Below are 21,147 nucleotides of genomic sequence, written 5' to 3' on the forward strand. Positions count from 1 at the left end.
CACTGGGGAAATGGGGAAGGGATGTGGTCCAGATGCATGTCCCTGACTGGAAGTTTTATTCTGCTCCCTGGTAGAGCTCTTGTGCCTCTATTTAACTCTGTTTATCAGGGAAAACCTCCATCAGTCATAGATGAATAAGGTTTGTAGGTTACTTAAAGAAGCATTGCTCCTGATGTTTGCAGCTTCAGAAGAGCTTTGCCATTCCCGTCCCCCCCTCTGTCTCATTTATGTGTCTCGTACTGAGAGGGTGTGGGATATAAGATCTTTGTCTTGCTGAAATTGGTTGGAGCTTTTCCATTAACTTAAACATGGCAGGCTGTCACTGAGGATGGTGTCTCAGAGAGAAGACATATGCCTTTTCATATGTTGTGAGGGCTCATCAACATTTACTCACATGTTTCAGAATGGTTCATGTTTTATTCTGTAAATTGCTCATGCTTCCTCTGCGAGTCTACCCATAAGTAGTCTTCAGTGGTGGTTACAGGTTATTTTAATTGAGATCACCATGGATACCTTTTAATCTGCAGAGACACTGAAGTGTATGGCTTCTGTCTGTGATGACCAAAGAAACCAAAATGGCCTTCCAGGTCTGTTTTCCAGCGAAAGCTTTGACAGTCGGTTGACATATATCCCTCATTTGTTGAGCGGATGCATAAGCTCATTGCACAGCAAGTAACTCAGCAGTTTCTACCAAAGAGTTACGGCTACTTAGCTCTTCTAGCTTGGTTAGAACATTTGGCTACATTTCAGCTTACATCTGTCAAAGCACATTTGTACAGTTGGACACAACATGCTGTGGAAATGAAAGGTCAGAACTGTCATAAGTAATTAAGGTAAAGTGGCACAGGTGTTTGGTGTGAGGATTCCTGTTTTTCTTTCTCCTGAAACTATTTCGAAAGTTGTTCATAGCAATGTTGCAGGTGCTGAGTTAATGGCATGCCTTTGCTACTAAGGAGAACTGTCAAAATAAAGAGGTTTTGGAAAGTAGCAGTATGTGAATTTATAACAGGTTGAACTAGACCATTTCTTCTAGAGATGATTGAGCTCAGTTTTCTAGGCCTTGTTAAGCATTATTTCCTCTAGCCCAAATTTAGCTATTGAAGAATTGTGTGTAACCTGTTCTAGTCATCAAGGTGGTCACTGTCGTCTTTAGGGAGAAATGGGCAGTGCCAAGGATAACTCTTCACATGTGCTTTCTGCATCTACGAGTGCCTCCAGGCGTGTCCATCTCTCTGACACCTGAGCAAAGAGGCTCAAGTTGGAATAGGCAACTTCTACATGTTTATTGTTTAGTAAAATAAATAATTTGCCTGGTGGGCATTGCAAGTAGGTGCACTGTACGTAGCAGAACAATCGATAAATTTATGTGTAACTGAGAATAGCTGCTCTGCTCATTGGGGTTAACTGAAAATAAACTGACCCTGTATGTTAGAGAACTCTTGGAAGGTTAGCTTTTTTAAAAAAGCACTGTGTGAGTGAAACTACTCAGTCAGCAATTCACAGTATCCCAGAACGAAGCATCCAAAAATCCAGGGTGAACTGCATTCTGCCCATTGTCTGTAGAGGGAGCCTACAGCTATGGTGTCAGGCGTAGCTTTTAGACATGTGAAGTTGCAAGCACACAATCTTAAAAGCTTCCAGGAAGTAGAGAAGCATGCAGGATGCCTTCTGCAAAGCATGAGCAAGACCAAGGGGGCTGACTGCTCATGCCACAAACTCAGCAGTGTCTGCAGTTCTCGGTGCGAAGCAGGGGAGTAACAGACTCAGCTTGTAGCTTCCAGGCAAAAAATAGCTCTTGTTAATAATTCAGCATTGTTTTAGCTTGCAGTGTATACAAGTGTTGGTTCTTAGTGACTTTCAGGTCTTCTTGGATGTTTTGCTCTGTTTTGATTTCTGTGTTTCTTTGTAGCTACCGTTCCTGTAAGTTTTGGAGGCAGTTAGCAGTGCACCAAAACCACTTACAATGCAGATGTTATACACAGAAGCTGTGTTCCTAAATCTCATGGGATGTTTCAAAAACATTTTGCATTGTCTTCTCATCTGTTATCTTCACCTTGCTGAGAGCATCTAATTTGTAAACTGAAGGGGTCATGGAGAGTCCATATTGCTGCTTCCTATGCAAGTTCTTTAATAGCAGGAATCCCGGTGTAAACCAGCAGCCTTACCCCTAGGCAATTGTGTCTTTTTAATAAGGAGTAATATCTCTTTGTAATATGTAAGTCAAAGTAATACTGTACATTGACTTTTAATGAAAACATCCATTAAACTGCAGTGCTTTTTCACTATTTAAGTAGTACTTTTGCTGAAGCAAAACTATCTGTTATATACATTTGAAGTTGATCTGAGAATGTCCATAATTTAATTTAATGAAACTTTAAGAGTAAAACTGGAGATTTTAGTTACAGATGTTACTGAGAATACCAGTGGAGTTCATGGGGTCTCCTGCAGGCAAAAATGGTGTGTTACTGTAATGGTACTGTTCTTTTAATTCATATTTTGTGTTAATAAAGCAGTTATGCATCTGCATGTTGACTGATTTGTGCAATGACAGTATAATAAATGACTGTGTATTCTCCTTGTTCGTACGCCAAGAACAACTGTGCATTTCAAAATACGTAGTTGCATGCAACAAACAAAGTTTATTCTGTTCTCCAGCCTCAATTAAGAAATTTAACTCACTCCAAAGCTAAAATTTTAGACATCAATTACTAATTTCTAAACAGTGTTATGTTGTGCTGAATCTTATTTCAGGTCATGGCTTCATGGTGGAAGTTTCAATTAGTATTTTACTCTGGGACTTTGGTTCAAAAATACCTAGGTTTAGGCTAGAGGTTCATAAGGGAGTTAAAGTTGGGAGGCGGGGATTATCACTGGTGGTCTTTGGGAAGAGGGGAGTAGTAAAGATTTATTTTGGTGTTAATGTAGCATAAATTCATATGGCTAAAAGGTCAGACTAGAGTTAAATTTCCCTGGTCCTTCAGGAGCAAGCAAAAAGGAAAGTAGACTCTATCGAGGTGTTAGGATTTGAAGGTCTTGAGCTCTCTCATGCCAGACCCAAACAGTATATGAAAGCAGCGACTGCTAAAGAAGCTAAGTGTTACAGAATAATGAGTTCTGTCCTTTAATTCAGAAAGAGCTTGTTACTCTTAACAGAAAAGGCACGTGATACAACTTTGAACTTTTCTTATGGATCCTGAGTGTGGAAAGATGCATTTATAAGACTGTCTTCAGTACCACTCTGAATTCAAATTATTTGCTTTTATAGGGCTTTGGGGAAACTGGAACAAACTGATAAAATGTGAATAAATAAAATAGTGTAAAACTAGAATTCAGTCAATTTTGCCTTGCTTCTGTTTTGTTTTCGATGTTTTCTCCTCTGATGTTAGTATTTTAAATTCCCCATCTCACCGTGCTACTGGGACATTACAGCATGCCCCAGTCAGTCCTACCTGGTTTTTATTGCTCGTTTGATTCCATCTTTTTAATTTTTGCTTCCAGCAGATAAGAGGAGGCATTGTCCAATGCTGGCACCTTGCCTGTGATTCAGATTCCCAGTCTGACTTGTCAGGGGAGAACTTGCACATACAAAGTTGGAAGAGGACAAGAATCACCATCTCACCTAGTCCTGCAAACAAAAAAATGTCCCTCACTCCTTCCTTCCAGATATTTTTTTCTTGACTTTTAACCTTGTTTGTATTTTGTCTTGTTTGTATTTGATTTGTGAATTAATGTAAAGAAGTTGAAAAACTTCTGTTGCAAAGCAGGGTAACCAGTTTCTTAAACAATAACTACGAAGGGAGATAAAGAGGTTTCAGTCTTTTTCCTGTAAGCATGAGTAAACAAATAGATTTGTCACTAAAGATCTGAAGCCAATGGCACAGGAGACAGAAGGAAATATGCTACTTGATATATTCTGGGTGAACTGGAGCCCTGAAGAGTTTCTACACTTCATGTGATGTAAAGATGGGAATTGAAGTGAGATGGTCAGTAGAACTGCTGGGATTTTTTTAAAATTGCTAGTCCAGACCTCTTCTCAATCAGTTTGGATTTTCTAAAGTCTAATTAAAAAAAAAAAAAAAACATTCCATTAAAAAGTTGATGGATCTTTGGGTAGCTTTCTTTTCTTTAATTCTGGTGTGGAACAAACTCAGAATGTGAAAGATTCCGTGAAGCAGAAGCTCTTCCTCCCTGCACAGCTGAGGTTGGCAGCTCTGCAGGGGCCTGGGACTGTCAGGAGAGGGATAAACGAAATGAATCTCTGCAGAGCTCTTGTTCCTGGGTTCTTTTGCCAAGTTGAGTTCCATGTACTGCATCCTGTTCCTGCTAACTTAGCTTCAGGAATGCTGTTTTAACAAATTCGTTTCTTGAATAAGCAGGGGTTTTGTTTTGTGGGGATTTTGTTTGTGTTGGGTTTTGGTTTTTTTGGGGTTTTTTTAATGGCATGTTGAGGCAATCACATCAGAATCATCTTACACCTGCTGGAGCTTGCTTACAAAGATAGCCTCCTGAATACTTAGCAATAGAAACAGGATTAATAGTAACCTCTAGGTTCTCTACTTCATGTGCAATATAGGATCAAATTTCTTTTCATTCTTATTAGTTTACCTTGAGTCTAAATCATCATTGTTTTGGTATTCATGCATTTCCGTAAGTAGTATTGGCAGAGAGCAATACTTTGCCTTGGGGTTTGCATTGGAATAATTTAAGAGCAGTATTGATGTATAAGCACTCCAAATGCATAAGCATCTTGATTAAACAATTCTTTATTCTTGTGTCTGCATAAATTAGCTTCGAGCAACACGGTTAGTGCATTTCCAAAGAATGTCAGACTTCACTTCTGGGTTCATTTTTTTGTTAGAGAAGGCAGGTGACTTCTAGGAGTTAATTTCAATGAATCTCAGAAGTTTTGGTGCATGTATTTAGGTATGCTAAAGAATTTTAGTATCTGATTATAACCGTTCTTTTTCTTACAGTTTTTTTACTGTATTTTCTGTGTCTTTGTTTTTCTTTTCCCCACTCTGCAGAATGGGTTGCTTGTGTGAGGTCCAACTTCCTGGTTTTGTGCTATCTGCACGATGTGAAGAATATCCTGCAACTCCATGACCTAGCTACTGGTGCACATCTCAAGACTTTCCCCTTAGAGGTTGGCAGTATTGTGGGATATAGTGGCCAGAAAAAGGACACAGAAATATTCTATCAGTTTACTTCCTTTTTATCTCCAGGTAAGATTGTTGAGTTTGGGTAGGTTTTGTTTCCCTTAGTTATTGTTCCTTTTCCTGGGAACAATACCTTTCTCATTTTCTGTTGTTTAGTAGTTATTAGGCATGTCTAAGATGCAGATAAAACTGTTTCTCCCCCACATAGTAAATAGTGGTTGTGAACTTCAAAATGTACCTTGATCCATGAAGCCAAATAATATGCCTACTAATATTTGATACACCTGCAATGGTTTTGATAGGATTGCTAGTTCTGCAGAAGGGATTGTGTTAAATTATCAAAATTATGTTTGAAGCTTAGCAGATAGGAAGTGTGTAAGAAGAATTTCCTATGATTACTTTGCTGTTTACAGAAACAGAAATAAGATATATTATGTTTCCAGTTCCACTTCTAAAGAAGATGCCGATCACTGCAGCCGTTGCATCTGGGGAGGAGTTTGGAGAGCCTCTTGCTTTTACCCCTAACTTCATCCCAACTTGATGGCTCAGATAGTCCTTGCTTACATCCCACCTCCTGGGTGAAAAGTTGTCAGTCTTATAAGCCTGTACTGTTCATCTCGGCTGAGCCATTAGAGTTTCTGCAGCTGCTAAACATGTGGAGGGGAACAGCCCTGAGATGTGTTTGCCAGCCAGGCAGCAACGGCCGCTCTCATTGCCTGCTGGTTGCTTAGGCAGGTTTTCTGGGTGTTTTTTCCCTCTATTCATCCATGTTCTTGGCATCTACAGAGAATTCACCATGGCATAGCTCTGTTAACAGAGCAACCTGGAATCTAGGAGAAAGAGGAAGGGAAGAAATAGAGATGGTGTGTATGGGAATAAGGAAAGGGTGAGGAAAGCAGAGCAGAAAGGTAATTTTTAGGTTGCTATATGGATGTTTTTAAATTTGCATGCAACCTTCAATCTCCCTATCAGTAGAACAACAAAGGTATAGGGATGGTCCTTTGTTAACCTAGATCTTCCTACTTTACTATTAGAGATCAATACAATTTGCACTTGTATTAAGTTGTAGGGTGTGTTTTTTTTTTTTCTAATGAGAAAAGAATTAACATACTCATGTTTAATACCTACCACAAAATTGAAAGCCCTTATAACAGATGCTGACGCCATAAAATCATTGTTGCTATTCCCTGAAAAATATGGTTAACCCTGCTGTCTGTTCTGGTCAGACACTTAGGTGAGCACCCTAGTGTTTTGCATGTATTTAGCACCCAGCAAAAGAGTGCAGGCTCCAATGTTACTACATTTTTGGATATGAACTGCCATGCTGCTAGAAATATAACCGAAAAGAGATGCAGTACCAGGGGTTTGATGGCATGTTACTGAAATACTAGGTTGATTGACTCCTGAAACGCAGTCTGTGACTGTGCTTATGTTTCATCATGCTGTTTCCTAACATGCAGCTATTCTGCCTGCTCTGTGTGTAATGTTTGGCAATCCATTATCCAGCTTGGGCAGCTGTAAATACAGCAAATGACTGCTCTGCCTGTGACTGACTGGTGTGCTTTCCTTTGTGCTTTCGCATCACTTTCTGGATCCTAACCTTTAAAGGAAATGCTGCTTTAATGACTGTTTGTCCCCGTCACTCTGCATTAGGCTTGATAGTTACTTTTTGACTTTTTTTCCCTCTGTTAATTCACTATTACAGCAAGAGGCTTTATGAGTTATTAGAAATGCTGGTTTCCATCTGTGTTTCTTTGCCAATCTTTATCTTTGATTTTCCACAGTCTATAAAAGTGATTTAATGAGGTAATTCCCTCGTATCAGATATGTTTCCTCATTATTTCATGTTTCATTATAATTTTTTATAGCTATAACCTCTGTAATAATTACTTCTGGTTTCCTGAAAGTATCTAAAATATACGCAATACAGCAGTATTTCAATCAAGTCCTGTCCGCCTTTGTTAATTTTATTCCATTGAGGATCCCTGTAGAGGGCTTGTTGCCTTAACTTTATTGTTCTTTTCCCTAATGTATGTTCAAAATTCTACAGAGGCCAGCTTCTTGTAAAGCAGAAAAAGAATAATTAACACTGAGGTTACTGTTATGTATCATATGTATTTGTAGTATATCCGTGAATATTAGGATTTTGGGGTATGTTAACGAGTATGCAAACACAATAGTCACATTGTATGGCATGTGCTCAAATGTTATTAGGGTTGAATGAGAGGAAATGTGTTTTAGAGTCTAAATGCAAAATTCTTCCCCGCCAATTGCACATCTGTGCAGTGTCTCGATTGCTACAGTTTCTGTGATTCTGCCTCTGCTGTAACCTGGAAGTTTTATACTGCCTATAGACATAGATTTTCTCATGTCCTTTGGAAATCCTAAGTGCAACTCAAGCAAGTGAAGTTGCTTTCAAATCTTCAGGATCAGGATGTGAAATAAATTATGCAAGACCAAATTCTGTTCAGTTACATAGGCAGCCTGTGCTAGTCTGCCACAGTTTCAGGTGGATGCTCATCTCTTTCCATTATCTGGGGATCTATTTGAATTGTAATTTAAAAATATTTTGTCATAAAGAGAAAAATGTTGACCTAAGTGAAATTCTCAATATGTTTATTCTCAGTCTGGTGATTCTAGTGATGTTTTAAAATTGACTTCTTTCTTCCAATGTTATTCTCAATAACTGCTACGTAACTATGAAAACAAACCTTTTTTTCCATTTTGCTTAATCCACTTTGGCTACTTGGCTTTGTATGGGTGGTGAGAATTATTCTTTCTGTACAGATAGCCTTTGCACCTTTCCTAAGTGAAGTGCATATGTGGATGTGTTAAATTATATATTAACTGAAAGAATGTGTCTGGAGCTACTGTTTTTCACCCTGCTGAGTTACCTTTGCCGTTCAGTACTCCATCACCATGCCTAAACCAGCATCATTTTAATGATGAACAGACACACTGAGCTGACAAACTTACACTCTTGTTTTAGGTATTATATATCACTGTGATCTGACCAAAGATGAACTGGAGCCAAGAGTTTTCCAGGAGGTGACTGTGAAAGGATTTGATCCTTCAGTTTACCAGACAATTCAGGTAATAAACATGAATCCTACTGTCTTGCTATAATCACTTGCAAAAGAGCTTAACAAAATTGCACTCAGTGAGGGTGAGAGTGCTGTGATTAGCTCCTGAGTTGCAGGTCTGTGTGCGCTTGGAAGGAATTCCACCAAGTGTTTTTTGGGGAGGTTGGAAGATGCTGCTGCAAGTAATGAGGCAGGCTCAATCCTCAGTTGTCTTATGTTAAGAGACAATATGGTTTTTTCCATGTTATGGTATTCTTTGATATTTAACATCAAGCTGCTGCTTTTCCATGTTTATGTATTTCTTCCACCAGGGCAACTTGCCGTGGCTCCAGCAGGCAGGTGTGTGATAGGGCAAGGCTTAAGAGGCAGTGGAGAAATAGAGGAAACTAGGAGTAGCCAGTCATCTTCCCAGAACTTCGACAGCATTCTAGGGTCCAGCGTGGGAAGTGGCAACAATAGATGAAACGCTTCTACTTCCGCCACTCTTGTACAAAAATAGCTATACACAAGTTCATACTCTGAATTCTCTGTTAAGACCTCAAGAAGAAACAGGGAGGAAAGAAGGAAATGCATTGATTCATTTGTAGCTGGCATCAAATACAAAATTTGCCATAGAACTATGAAAGGTCTTAATCATGATTGTTTGGAAAGAAAGCAGGAAAATATCTAGCAGTGTGAGCAGAAAAATCATGTTTGTTCATGTTGCATAGGAATTTTTTATTCTGTGCACTTCTCCGAGAAGTGCCATAGGATATTGTGTTCACTAATGCATCATTGCAGTATAGCTTGGAGCACCTCTCTGATTTCCCTGCGAGTGGGATTAGACCCTTTGCTTGCAGTGCTGGAACAACTAGAACAAGGAGCAAAAGATAAAAGCATTTTAACCTGTATACATACGTATATATAAGTAACATTTCTCATGTAAAACCTGATGAAGCAATTATTGTACAGGTCTAACAGCTTTTAATATTAGATGATTAAATTATTTGGGACAGCAACCCTTCCATTCTGTGTGTCTCACTACCGAGCACTGTAGGTTCTGGGTCCATGGGACATTGCTTCAGTACTTAATAAATAGTAGGTTAGCACTGCCTTAATACTCTGTTTTGACTGTTTCCTAAGGCTCTAATGATTGACTAATGATTAAAAGACAAACATATTTGTCTTTGTAGCGTGGTTTCATAAAACAGGTCTTGTCAAGTATACCTGTGAACTGTTTGTTAAATGGTCCCGTTATGGCAATCTGCATTTCAGTATAGCCATGTGCGAGGGTAAGACATCTGGGAACCAGGGAGGGGTTTATCCTGCTTCAGAATCTGAAAATCAGGTAGCTTGTGTCAGCTGGTCTCACAGAGCCCCCTTTGCAATCCCTGGAAGGCCTAAGATGCATCTACAGTAACTAGCAATGTGACATAATAATTGCAGGAGTGAAATGGCTTGTGCCTGAACCTGTGAACTGAATTTCCATTGCTGGCTGAAGTACTTTTGGTGCACTCCTGGAGTGTGTCTGCTATTTGAGTTTCATCAGAAGGAGCTCAGTCTGCATGCATTGAAACCTCTCCGCTGAGAGAAGTGACAGTGGCGACGAGATTTGCATGAGAACTACGCTTCTGTTTTGAACTGAAATGCTGTTGTAGCTGCACCAAAGGCTCAGACAGGTATCTCAGTGTAGTACCATGGGTACTCCTTTGGAGGTGCCTGTTCCTCACACATAATTGAAGACATGTAAGAGTTAGCTAAGTTTAAGACTTACAAAGTTAAGAGAAATTGCTCCGGTGGAAGCTACAGATGATAGGGAACAGCTTCAGAAAAATCATGGATCTTTGCAAGCAACTGCCTTGACCTCTTAACAAGTAATGGACAAAAAAGATTATGCAAAATACACATTTTATGTAGTCAGTGATCTTTCCACTAAACACAGCTTTGGTAAGCCCCTGATAAAATACTGTGCCCTGGTCAGCACTTTAGGGAAGATGTGGAACTTCAACAAATTTCTGTGAACTCTCTCTAGAAATTATAGAATCTTTTATTTTGGAAAAGACCTTTAAGGTCATCAAGTCCAACCGTAAACCTAACACTGCCAAGTCCACTGCTAAACCATGTTCCTGAGTGCCATACCTACACATCTTTTAAATACCTCCAGGGATGATGACTCAACTGAGAAGTGAGTGTTGGTCTCTTCTCCCTAATGACAGATGATCGGACGAGGGGGAATGGACTCAAGCTGCGCCAGGGGAGGTTTAGATTGGATGTAAGGAAGAAGTTCTTCACCGAAAGGGTTATCACACACTGGAACAGGCTGCCCAGGGAGGTGGTGGAGTCACCATCCCTGGATGTGTTTAAGAGACGGGTGGATGAGGTGCTGAGAGATATGGTTTAGTGGTGGACAGATACGGTTGGACTGGATGATCTCTAAGGTCTTTTCCAACCTAGTGATTCTCTGATTCTATGATTCAACCAAAATAATTAGGGATCTAGAAGAATAGTCATCATATTGTGAAGCTCAGCATATATAATACCTGCAATTTATAGAAAAAATATTTGAGGGTGGATTACTTGTTTTATATGTAGGATTTTGCATCTGTACAGTAAGAATAAGAATGGAATAGGGGATTTTTCTTTCTATAGACAAAACTATAACAAGATCCAGGGCCTGAAGTGAAGCTTATTTAAGCTTACCTTGGAAAAAGGTGAAATCACCTAGGAGATACAGTTAAGCAACAGTGTGGTTTGGGGTCTTTGAAAGATCAGTATTTTTCTTAATCTCTTATTTGTAATTTTGCTTCTGGCACATACACAGGGCAGATCCTCTAAAAACATAAAGACAGTAGTGTGTGTGCATGAGGTGATTGTAAACAGCCCCATCTGTTTGTCTATGCCTCTCCAGGCAGAAATCAGAGTGGATTTCTGTAAAGGACAGTTTGCTGGAAATGTTCTCACAGAGAATGTGTTTTTACTGCTTCACTCAAATTTATTAAGGACTTCTGCAGGATAACTTTAGGGCAGTGCGAACTGAAAAAGAGAAAGACAACAGCATTCTCTTTAGGAGAGAACGTGGTACAAGTGTAATACTGCCATCAAACTCAGAAGGATAATAATGGAACACAAATACCCATGTAATTAAAAAGGGTTTAGAAGGGCTTGCCTTAAATTAGAAATAATGTCTTTTTCTAGTAAATCAAATTTTATGAAATAAATGTCTGGAAGAAACAAAATCTCATTTTACATTTAAATCAATTAAATGCTAAATTAAGGTAAAGTAGAAGAGTCATACAAATAATTTCAAGGAGGAAGCCTGCTGTTGCTATGCCCTTGGAAACCTTCACTTTGTAAATCGCTGGCAGAGCTTCAACTCAAAGTCACTGTCACTGTTTCTGGTCTTCTCCTTACAGACCCCTGCTGAGTACCAGCTCTGGGGAAAAGTGACCTGTGTAGTTACACTGGGAACCAGTGCTTACAAAGAGCACTCACCACTCATCCAGTTTTGCCTTTTATCAACAAATGATCACAGTGTGGTGACATCTTGGAAATTAGTTTCCCATATCATTCAGGTCCATGGAGAAATCTCAGCCGAGCTCTGAGAGAGGCTGTTTGTCAGGTCCAGAGCTGGCTCTGCCTGGTCACCTTTGTAGTAACTCAGCCTGACGGTGCTACGCGCTTCTGCCAGACTCCAGCCCTTGTTCCCATTTGTGGGGTCCCACTTAGACCTTTGATGGTGGAGGAGGGAAGAGGAGATGGCAGCTTATTGAAGCAGTTTATAAATGGCTATCAACCTAGGTGATATAGCCTTGCATAGACATTGCGAAACTCAGGCAATAGTGCAGGGAATTGTGAAGTAAGCTCAAAACTGAGAATGCAAGAAATAGACTGAGAATAAACAAAGATTGCTGCTAAGAGGAGAATGAACAACACTGTGGAATTTATTTCATAATTTTAATTTCCATCAAAATTACTAAGTTGTAAAGAAATATGTTGACGGCTCTGTCCTGACCCATGTCCTTAATGAAAGTCAGGTCTCATGCCAAGGTTCTTCCTTTATTCTCACATACTTGAAGAAATACCTACAAAGAGTTCTAATCTTCCTAGCTTTGTCTGCACAGGATATGTGAAACTTTAATGAGTTGTTGTTCTTTAGCCTTTTTTTTTAATATAATTGAGTTAAGAAGACTTGAAGTGTAAGGTATCATGTGTATATGAAACCCGAATTAATAGCATAATAAAATGCCATAGTGCCTGCATTATATGATTCTGTGATTGCTCTTCTGCATCCACTTTACAGTATTCCATAGATTCTGTGCAGTGCAGGTGTGGACCAGGGATAAAGTTTACTACCCTGAGTAGATTTATGGTGGAGCAGCTGCTTTGTAGTACCTGAGATTAAGTTCTTACCTTTTGGCAGCCCAAAGTAAGAACAGATTTGCCAATTTACCTTGCACTGAAGGGAGAGATGTTTCAGTGTAGCTGACACTTAGACCAGGGTAAGAGCATGCCCACAGGTGGTTGGCTCTGTGGGACACCCTACAAGTCTGATGCCTTAGTAAGTCACAGACTTACTGTAGTAGCTTGTGCATATGCCCTTACGTTGAAAGGCTCTGTGTGACCTTCATGAAAAAGTCAGACTGTTTAAAATGCTTTGCCACACATGAAAAATTTATCCCTGCTACTTTTTTTAAATGATGCATTAAGTTGTGTTAATAACTTTTCCTCTGCCAACCATTTCTTGAAATTTCTCTTTGCTTCCGTGCACACTTCTATCCATCACAGTGACAAACTTTTTCAGGAAATAGCCTGGGGTGGGCTTTTACGGGAGGAAAAAATTGCTTTTGCAGGAACTTAGCTTATGGCAAGTGCTGTTTGTGTTTCCTGCATAAATAACTGCTGTTTTAAATAAAAAGCCTTTGTTTTATCTTTACAAAGTTGCCAACTAAGTTCTTATATGCCTCTCCATTTCAACATCTCACAGAGACACTTAATCATGGATATTCTGGCCTAGCTCACAACTCACCTACTTTTAGGCTGATATGCAAGATTGTAAGTGTTGAAATTGCAACAACAGAAATGTTGTTAGGCTCCTTTTGCCATTCTTTGAATACCTTCCAGTACTGCCCTTAAAATAGTTTGAGGTGAACCAAAAATGGCTGTTGCTATTGACAGATGTGCTTGGAAGAAGAGCTTCTTCAGCTCTTGCAGAAGGAGGGTGAAATTCAAAACACAACTTAGTTTTACAACTTATTTTAAAGCATCTGCTGTTTAGATATTGTTAAATATCTATCTAACACAGATAAAAGGAGGACAAGTCTTAAAAAGACTTTCTTTTCTTGGGGCTGGGATAAATTTCCTTCTTTTTTGCAGAAATTATCTTGACAGATTAAATAACTTGCATGAGAAGTTTATTGTTCAGTCTTTCACCCCCATCTTCAAGCCCTTACAGCACCAATTTCAGGTTATGAGTCATCGATAGGGAAAACTTGTCTGCAGTCATTTTAATTCCTAGCGGAACTTTACACTGTACAGTTTGGCACAGCGGTTAATCTCTGTTTCAGGAAAACAGGACACTGAGAGAAGATGAGTCAGGCTTGAGGTTGATTGGCAGAGTTGTGGGAGAAACTTCTGCGCAGCACCTGCCCACGCTATTCCTGGATCTCACCGTTGCTGGTGGTGTCATTCCATGAGCATCAGATTCTCTCATTAAAATAAAAAGTAAAGAGGGCAGCAGAGGAAAGCAGCATCCTGTGAAAGCTGTAGTAAGCTCAACCTGCTTAGCAGTGCAAGATCTGATACTAACACTGGTTTTCTGTGTGGATATAGATATGGTCTTACAGTTGTTTCTTTCCCATAACTCTGTATATATGAGCAGATCACTGGCGTTTGAAGAGAAATTCAGTAGCTCTGAATTTGTCTGTTGAGTAAAATCACTCTCACACCAGAGGAGAGAGAGGCATGTACTTTTTACATTGATTCTGGGCAGAGACAAAGAGTTCTCCCCGTTTCTTCAGGGCAGTAAGTTGTTTTGGCATCCTTTTCTTCCTCCTGCGAATCCATCACAGCTAAAAGGGGATCTGTTTTTGAGGAGTTGGACTTTCTTGCTTCTAAAAGTATTTGCCTCACGCTCGCGGGATATGGGAGGGTAGAATTAATACCTGGGGGAAACAAATTGCTTATTGTTTTCTGTTTCTATTTTATTCCTTTCATTTCCTTGTGTTTCCAAATTGCAGTGAGGAAGAAGTTGAATAAATATTAGTGAGGGGTGGAGGCAATGTGACAAAATGCACCAGTTTTAGTGCTTGCCCCTCTTGCATGGGGGGAAATGAGCTGTGAGCTGCTTCCATCAGAGCTCCCAGGAAGAAGACGGGAGTCTTCAGCTCTGATCTCTGCTAGTGTTTTGGCAGTGCCCGTGGTTTTGGCACCAAGACCAAGTCTCACTCTGGAGGACATCAGCAAAATCACAGTGACAACTGTGGCAGTATTGGCTGTTTGCCGATGTGAATTTAGCATCTTACACCCTCGGCATGTGGTTGTTACAGACACCACTTTAATCTGCCATTACCTTTTCTAATTGCAGGTCAGTGAAGAAACACTAACTGAAAATGTAGTCCTCTAGTTTAAAGACCAGCTTCTTGAAAGCCAAGAGGTTATATATTAAATATGTTATATATCTGCAGCCACAGTACGCTCCATTTGAAGCCGGAAATTGTCAGTATGAAGGACTTTTATGTCTAGAAAAGTATCAAGTGAAGGATTTCCCGTAATGACCTTACAAGCTCTTGAACTTATGCCTGAGCAGAGGAGTAGTGGTTGGCTCTACACCCATTAAATTTATGCAGCCCCATCCAATGCACTTAAGATAATTCACACCCGTAATTCTGGTAGACCATGATATTCCCTAAGTGTCTGGAATAGAAATCAGATCTACATATTCCAAGTAAGAGGATGAAGCGGTAGGATTTTGTGTTGCTTTCTTCACCAATCCAATTCAAATCCTGCTTTAAGGTCTAATGTCTGGGATGGCGTTATCCCTTTTTTTACATACCACAGAGGATTGCTGCACAGTTTGATATGTTGGGAGCTTTTGTTCAGCAGAATGCAGAACAACAGAAATCTGCTTTGGGATGGAGGAGTACATAGCTGCTTTTAGGAAGAAACACAATTCCAGACCACACAGTGTTGGGGATAATACTAAAATAGCAGTCTCCTTTTTCATTTGGGTCATCACGTAGGCTTTGTGATTCACTAGTTCCAAGCTTTTAATATTAGATTGTTTTATTTTTCTGCTAAGTGTGCAGGGAATTGAAGAGCTGCTTAAAATGTTGGAGTCTGTAGAACCTTCATGGTAAAGACATTATAAAAACATCCATTTGTTTTAAACCTACGAGAGAAGCGATTGCTTAGTAGTTGAACTAAAACTCATTGTGAAATATTATTCTTACACTTTACTCGGTAGAACTTTGTTTGAATTACACCTTTTGTTTGTTTTCCGCTTTTCTAGTGATTGGCGATGTTAGTTGGCATGCTCAATCCCAAACTGCATTCCATGCTCCGTTTCTTTCTTGGAATTTCATAAAACACAAGGTGAAAAAACGTGGATTAAACAGAGCTGTAGCCATTGAACATAGTGTAGAGAATCCCTTTTTACATATAGGAGTTTTAAACAAGAGGTTAGGCAATTGTAATGGACCTTAAAGGATTGTTTTACAGCCTCCTGTGTCTTAAATGATTGCATTGTTAATTGGGAATAAAAAATAGTTTTGATTTTTCCAGGAAATGGCAAAATACATTTTGCCATGAAGAAAAAGATTAAAAGGTCATTTACTCAGACACCTTAAATGAACATGTGTGTTTAAGCCTTCAGGAATCTTAATAGGTAGATTCTTTGCTGATGCAGAGATTAAAGTTAAAACGTTGTTGTAGTAAAAATACTTGTTTCTTATCCTCTTTCTAAACAAATCACTGAAGATTTCTTCCCGTCTCTTTTTCCCCCGCTTTCATACTCACTCCTGTGACTGTTCTCACCTCCAGTAATTAACCATGAACACATTACTATTTTAATTAACTCCCTTACTCACAAGATAAGTAAGAACTCTATTTAATGACTCTCAGTGGGAATCTTCTTTCAGTTTTTCTTCTCCCTTTTGTATAAGCTTATCAGTGTTATTTTTCAAAAGTAGTGAGTATTATTAGCTTCATTCTACAGGAGCAGAAACATTCAGAATGAAATTTGTCTGTGGTTGCACATTGATGAGGTGTTACACTGGGGATATGTTTTGATGGTTTGCTCTTGTAAAGGCAGCAGCTGGCTACTCCTCCTTCTGCTGATGCTCAGAGTTCAGTCTTCCAATGTGGTTTGAAAACTTAATCAAGCCAGTTAGTAAAGTCTTACACAAGCAGCACTTCATAGAACTTCAGCGTCAATAAAAAGCACCCACTCCTGACATCTCTAGAGTCTTAAATACTGGCAAAACACTGTCTTTTGATCAGTATGATGTTTGTGTGTCTTGTATAGTGCAGACTGAACAACCAGTTCCATTGGTAGTGGAGGATCAAACACACAGTATCCTTCCACCAAAAAAAAAAAAACAAACCCACCAAAGCCCACAACCGCTCCGAAACTTCTTTGTGGCTGTTCAGTTCTTGCTCAGACAGAGCAGTCATAAAATTGGAAAATTTCAGCACAGTAAGGACTGCATGTGTAATCTACTGGAAGAAAGAAGTGGTAGCTACCATTTTTCTCTGTCCCTTTTTTGAGGCTAAATGTCAAACGTTGGTGTGCCAGCATTGTCCGGAATGAGAGTGCGCCTCTGCAAGCCTGGGGAATTTTTCTGTCCCCCTGCCCACCCACGGCTGCCTCATGGAGTCTGCCCAGGAGGGTGTTGTGACGCTAACGCTGCATTGAGGACAGACCGCTCCGGGACCACAGTCATGGGGTTTAATCACACAGCCTGCAAAGGATCATTAGATGGCTGCAGCTGTCAGTCATCACTGGTGTGGGCTAGCATTTGAGCCATTGATGTAGCAGGGAAACACATCGAATTCCTTTACCAGGCCACCGAGACAACCAGACCCTTCTGGTTGTCTCTTATCAGTACAGTGCTAGCAGTGTCACATGAGTCTGTTGAGTAGTCCGCAGGTTTCCAAAGAAGGGCATTTGCATTTACTAAGAGTTATATATGTATCTGTCTCTGCCACAGGATCGTTTTTAAATCTGTGCAAACTTGCAAAGCAATAGTAATTACAGTTGTTTACTTGTTAGTGAACAATATTATGCGCTGTGTTTATAGGTGTTTCCACATCTGTTAATAAAAATATGAACAAGTTTTAAAATATTTTCTTTTTGTTTTTAATTTTGGCATTTAAATTTTTAATATTTAAATACTTAATACTAATACTTTAAATATTTTCTGAAATTTAACTAATACAAATTCTCTGTGGAAGTGGTGAAGTTTTGAAGGTATTTCTTTTCTCACCAGCTGTTCTGTAGATTTTATTACATGTAAACTCTCTGGATGGCCTTCGCATCTCTCGCAGTCATGGTTTGGCAGAAGGCAGTGAGGCACTTGTTCCGTTTTGGAGTCTTTTCTTCTCTGCTTCTACTTTTGAAGCCTCTTTTCTTGAAATCATATAAAACATGGGTAAAAGCAATCTCAAAAGATCATCTAATCCATTACAGTCCAAGAGGTAGGATACTGGATTTTCCTGCAGCAAGAGAAGAACCAGCTGTTACTGCCCAGCAGGTCATATTGCAGTTGCAAACAGAAAAACCTGTGGCAGCTGCTGTAATAACCAAGGGACAGGAAAAACTGGGAAAAGGAAGAAACTACAGGGCCTGAATGTGGTGGCAACATGGTATAAATTGAAATCAGGGAGGTTTAGATTAGATGTCAGGAAGAAATTCTTCACAGAGAGGGTGGTGAGGCACTGGAACAGGTTGCCCAGAGAAGCTGTGGATGCCCCATCCCTGGATGTCTTCAAGGCCAGGCTGGATGAGGCTTTGAGCAACCTGGTCTAGTGGAAGGTGTCCCTGCCCATGGCAGGGGGGGTGGAACTAGATGATCTTTAAAGGCCTCTTCCAACCCTAACCATTCTGTGATTCTATGATCATGGCTACCAAGGCTAGACCATGCTGATCTGTCCTGGGCTCTGTGGCAGGTCACTTCTGCCTGTACCATTCCTGACTGGCTTTTGTCTGCCTTGTGCTTTAAAAGCCTTCAGTCTCCCTAGGCAACCTGTCCCAGTGTCGCACTGTACTTACTGTTAAAAAGCTTTTTCAGGGAGCAGGGTGTCTGCCACAAGGTCTCACCTAAATTCCCTTGCTGCTGTTAAAATGCACTTCTTTGTGTCCCTCACAGACATGAAAGACAGGTAATTCTCTGTCTCGTTAGAGCAAATGGCATATTAAGAGACACTCACTGTGTCCCTGCATTTTTTTTTTTCCTTTAGACTATAAAAAAACCCCCAAAACTGCACTTTGTTTAGCTTTTCTGGCAGGTTGTATTTTCTGGGCCTCCTCTATCACTCTTCCTTTTTTCTACAGAATCTCCTTAGACAGCCAGCATAGGATGTGCCATGTCTTAAACTGGACACATCACTCTAGCTGAGGCTTTGCAAATGTTCAGTTCAGCAGCAAGCCTTGCTGCATACGTCTTGTGGGTGAGACTTCAACCTTTTTTCTCACAGTTGTTTGTTCCAGTTCAGTTTGGTGTGTACTGTAATTCCAGGATAGTTTTTGGTTTGGTTTTCCTTTTTTTGGTAAGTTGTTCCCTATCCTGTAGGTGGTTGCACCTGTCAGAGTATACAGTATGTTGCATTTCTGGTCTTATTGGATTGCCTTTTAGTTTTTCAGGTAGTTTTGCCTTCTGTTTGTTTCTCCTTCCAAAAAGCACTCCCTTGTCCCTTCTTTTCTGCAGTGCCTCAGTGTTTCCTGTTAGCAATTAAGCTTCCCCACAGCTCCATATTCCATTTAAATACTTTACAGTGGATGCATATCTCATTCTGAATGGCGTCCCTGTAGGCTACCAGGGAACTGGGGTGTTTTCAGAATAGAAACGGCTCTGGCAGAGCTGGGAGGTTTGTGTTGCAGAGCTGCAGGCCTCCAAGCACACTCGAGTTGCTCACTAGTTTATGCAGTTGTTTATTAGGCTTGGCATACAACTGATACAAAGAGGTTTAAGGTAGCACAGCAGCCTGCAGAGAACAAAATAGAAGGTTGTTGCTCCTTTATTTACTTGCGTTGTCACAGCACGTTGGAGTCATAGTCATGGACCGCATTGACTGGTGTGGTAGACAGCCTACAGATGCAGGGCATTGCAGGGCCCTTATCAACCACAGCTTTAAAGCAGGACAGAGAAATAAATTATGCATTTGGAGGGTTAAAAATAACTATGAGTGAAGTACATACAGGAGACAAAATCAAATTGTAATTGGTAATACTTAACACTGATGAAAAATGCAGATAAACTTCTAATATATATCACAGCAGCCCAGTACAACTGCTTGGTAGATTATGATTCTTGTTGATTAATATTCATCACGATGGTGGAAACCAGAATAATAGAACTGAGAGTGGTTACTGTTAATGGAAAATAACAATTTCAAATGTTGGTGAGAGCTTACACAGACTTAATTCAGGCTTAGTTATACTAAGTTGCTCATAACCCGCAAGCCTCTGCAAAGTAAATGAAGCTGTGTGACCACTGCTTGCAGCAGATGCTGCAATTTAAAGGGAAAAAGGGAAGCAAATGATAGCATAGCTTGTAAACTAAAGCTACAACTCTCACCTTCACTGTGAACATGAGTACCAAAGAAAAGGATGCTTATTAACCAAGATGGTCATATGATAGTTATGAGCAGTTCAGTTTGTACTGGGAAAATAGTTTTTACTAAATAGAAATGAGGGAGGGTTGGAGAACCTCTCAAAGGTTTATCTTTTATCAGTGTTCTGTGGCACAGTCAAACCTCTTAATAATATGTTGGTGTTTCTGGATGCTTTCAATCAACATAGTCTCCATTTATACCAAACACAGAAAAAAATGGCACTAATAACAAGTAAGGCAGGGCTAGAAAAGTGTCTTAGTAGCTTCTTATCTAAACAGGTTTGGTCATTTGGTTTGATTTTTTTTTTTCCCAAAATTGTCATTCCTTGGTAAAGAAATAGGGCAAATTAAACACAAAGAGCTTTGATAAGTATCCAGAGATGCAGCTGTCAACTTGTGTACGTGGAACACTCTTATGAGTGGGATCATTCAGGAGACTTCTCTTTTGTCCCTCAGTATAAGATCAGAAGTAGTAAAAATTTTAAAATTATGAATTCTTAGGACATTTGGAAAGAATGGGTTTTTATAAGGGAAAGGGAGGAAGGTAGCAGTTCAGTTTCCACCCAGAAACGGTTCAGTTACTAATTATGTGAGTTTCTTTTCTATGGGCTTTTGTCTGCCTATGATCCAGTACAAATTCATCACTGCACAATTTTATTAAGGGCAATCTAGTTTGCATCTTCATTTAGCAGTTGATTTGATTTTATCAATGCTGCCCAGAGGTACTGATAGAATATAATCTTTCCTTAGATTAATTATTTCTGCTCTGTCCTTGAGACATCTCCGAGGAAATTTATGGGACAAGGGAAGCCTCCTAGAAATATTATTATTCATAGTAACTAGTTTTTCAACTGTGTAGATGAATGATATCAAGAAATAGATGATTTCCTCAGTTCTGACTTGCTGTGCTCACAGAGAGGGAAAAATTGATACATAATTCTCTCTGACAGCTCTCTGAACTGCTTGCTTTTCAGCCAATTTGTCAATTATTTTTGAAAGTAATAATGCACAGTGATCACTGCTAATGGCTGAAAATACACATGATGCAGAAAAGCTTTAAAGCATGATGGTACATTGCCTAAAATCAGGGACTCTTTTTTT

General features: G+C 39.7%; 1 protein-coding gene across 1 annotated transcript in view; it reads left to right on the forward strand.

Moving 5' to 3' along the window:
* Positions 1–5,024: 5,024 nt before the first annotated feature.
* PREP (prolyl endopeptidase) overlaps positions 5,025–21,147 on the forward strand; it is a gene marked incomplete at its 5' end in the record, with an annotated part of 43,627 nt that continues 27,504 nt past the window's right edge. The window contains 2 exons of the mRNA XM_010149990.1: positions 5,025–5,222; positions 8,146–8,249. Coding sequence (XP_010148292.1) covers positions 5,025–5,222; positions 8,146–8,249 — 302 coding nt within the window. The remainder of the gene's footprint in view (positions 5,223–8,145; positions 8,250–21,147) is intronic.

Source organism: Eurypyga helias, unplaced genomic scaffold (genome assembly GCF_000690775.1).
Source record: "Eurypyga helias isolate BGI_N326 unplaced genomic scaffold, ASM69077v1 scaffold37214, whole genome shotgun sequence".
NCBI classification, from domain to species: Eukaryota; Metazoa; Chordata; class Aves; order Eurypygiformes; family Eurypygidae; genus Eurypyga; species Eurypyga helias.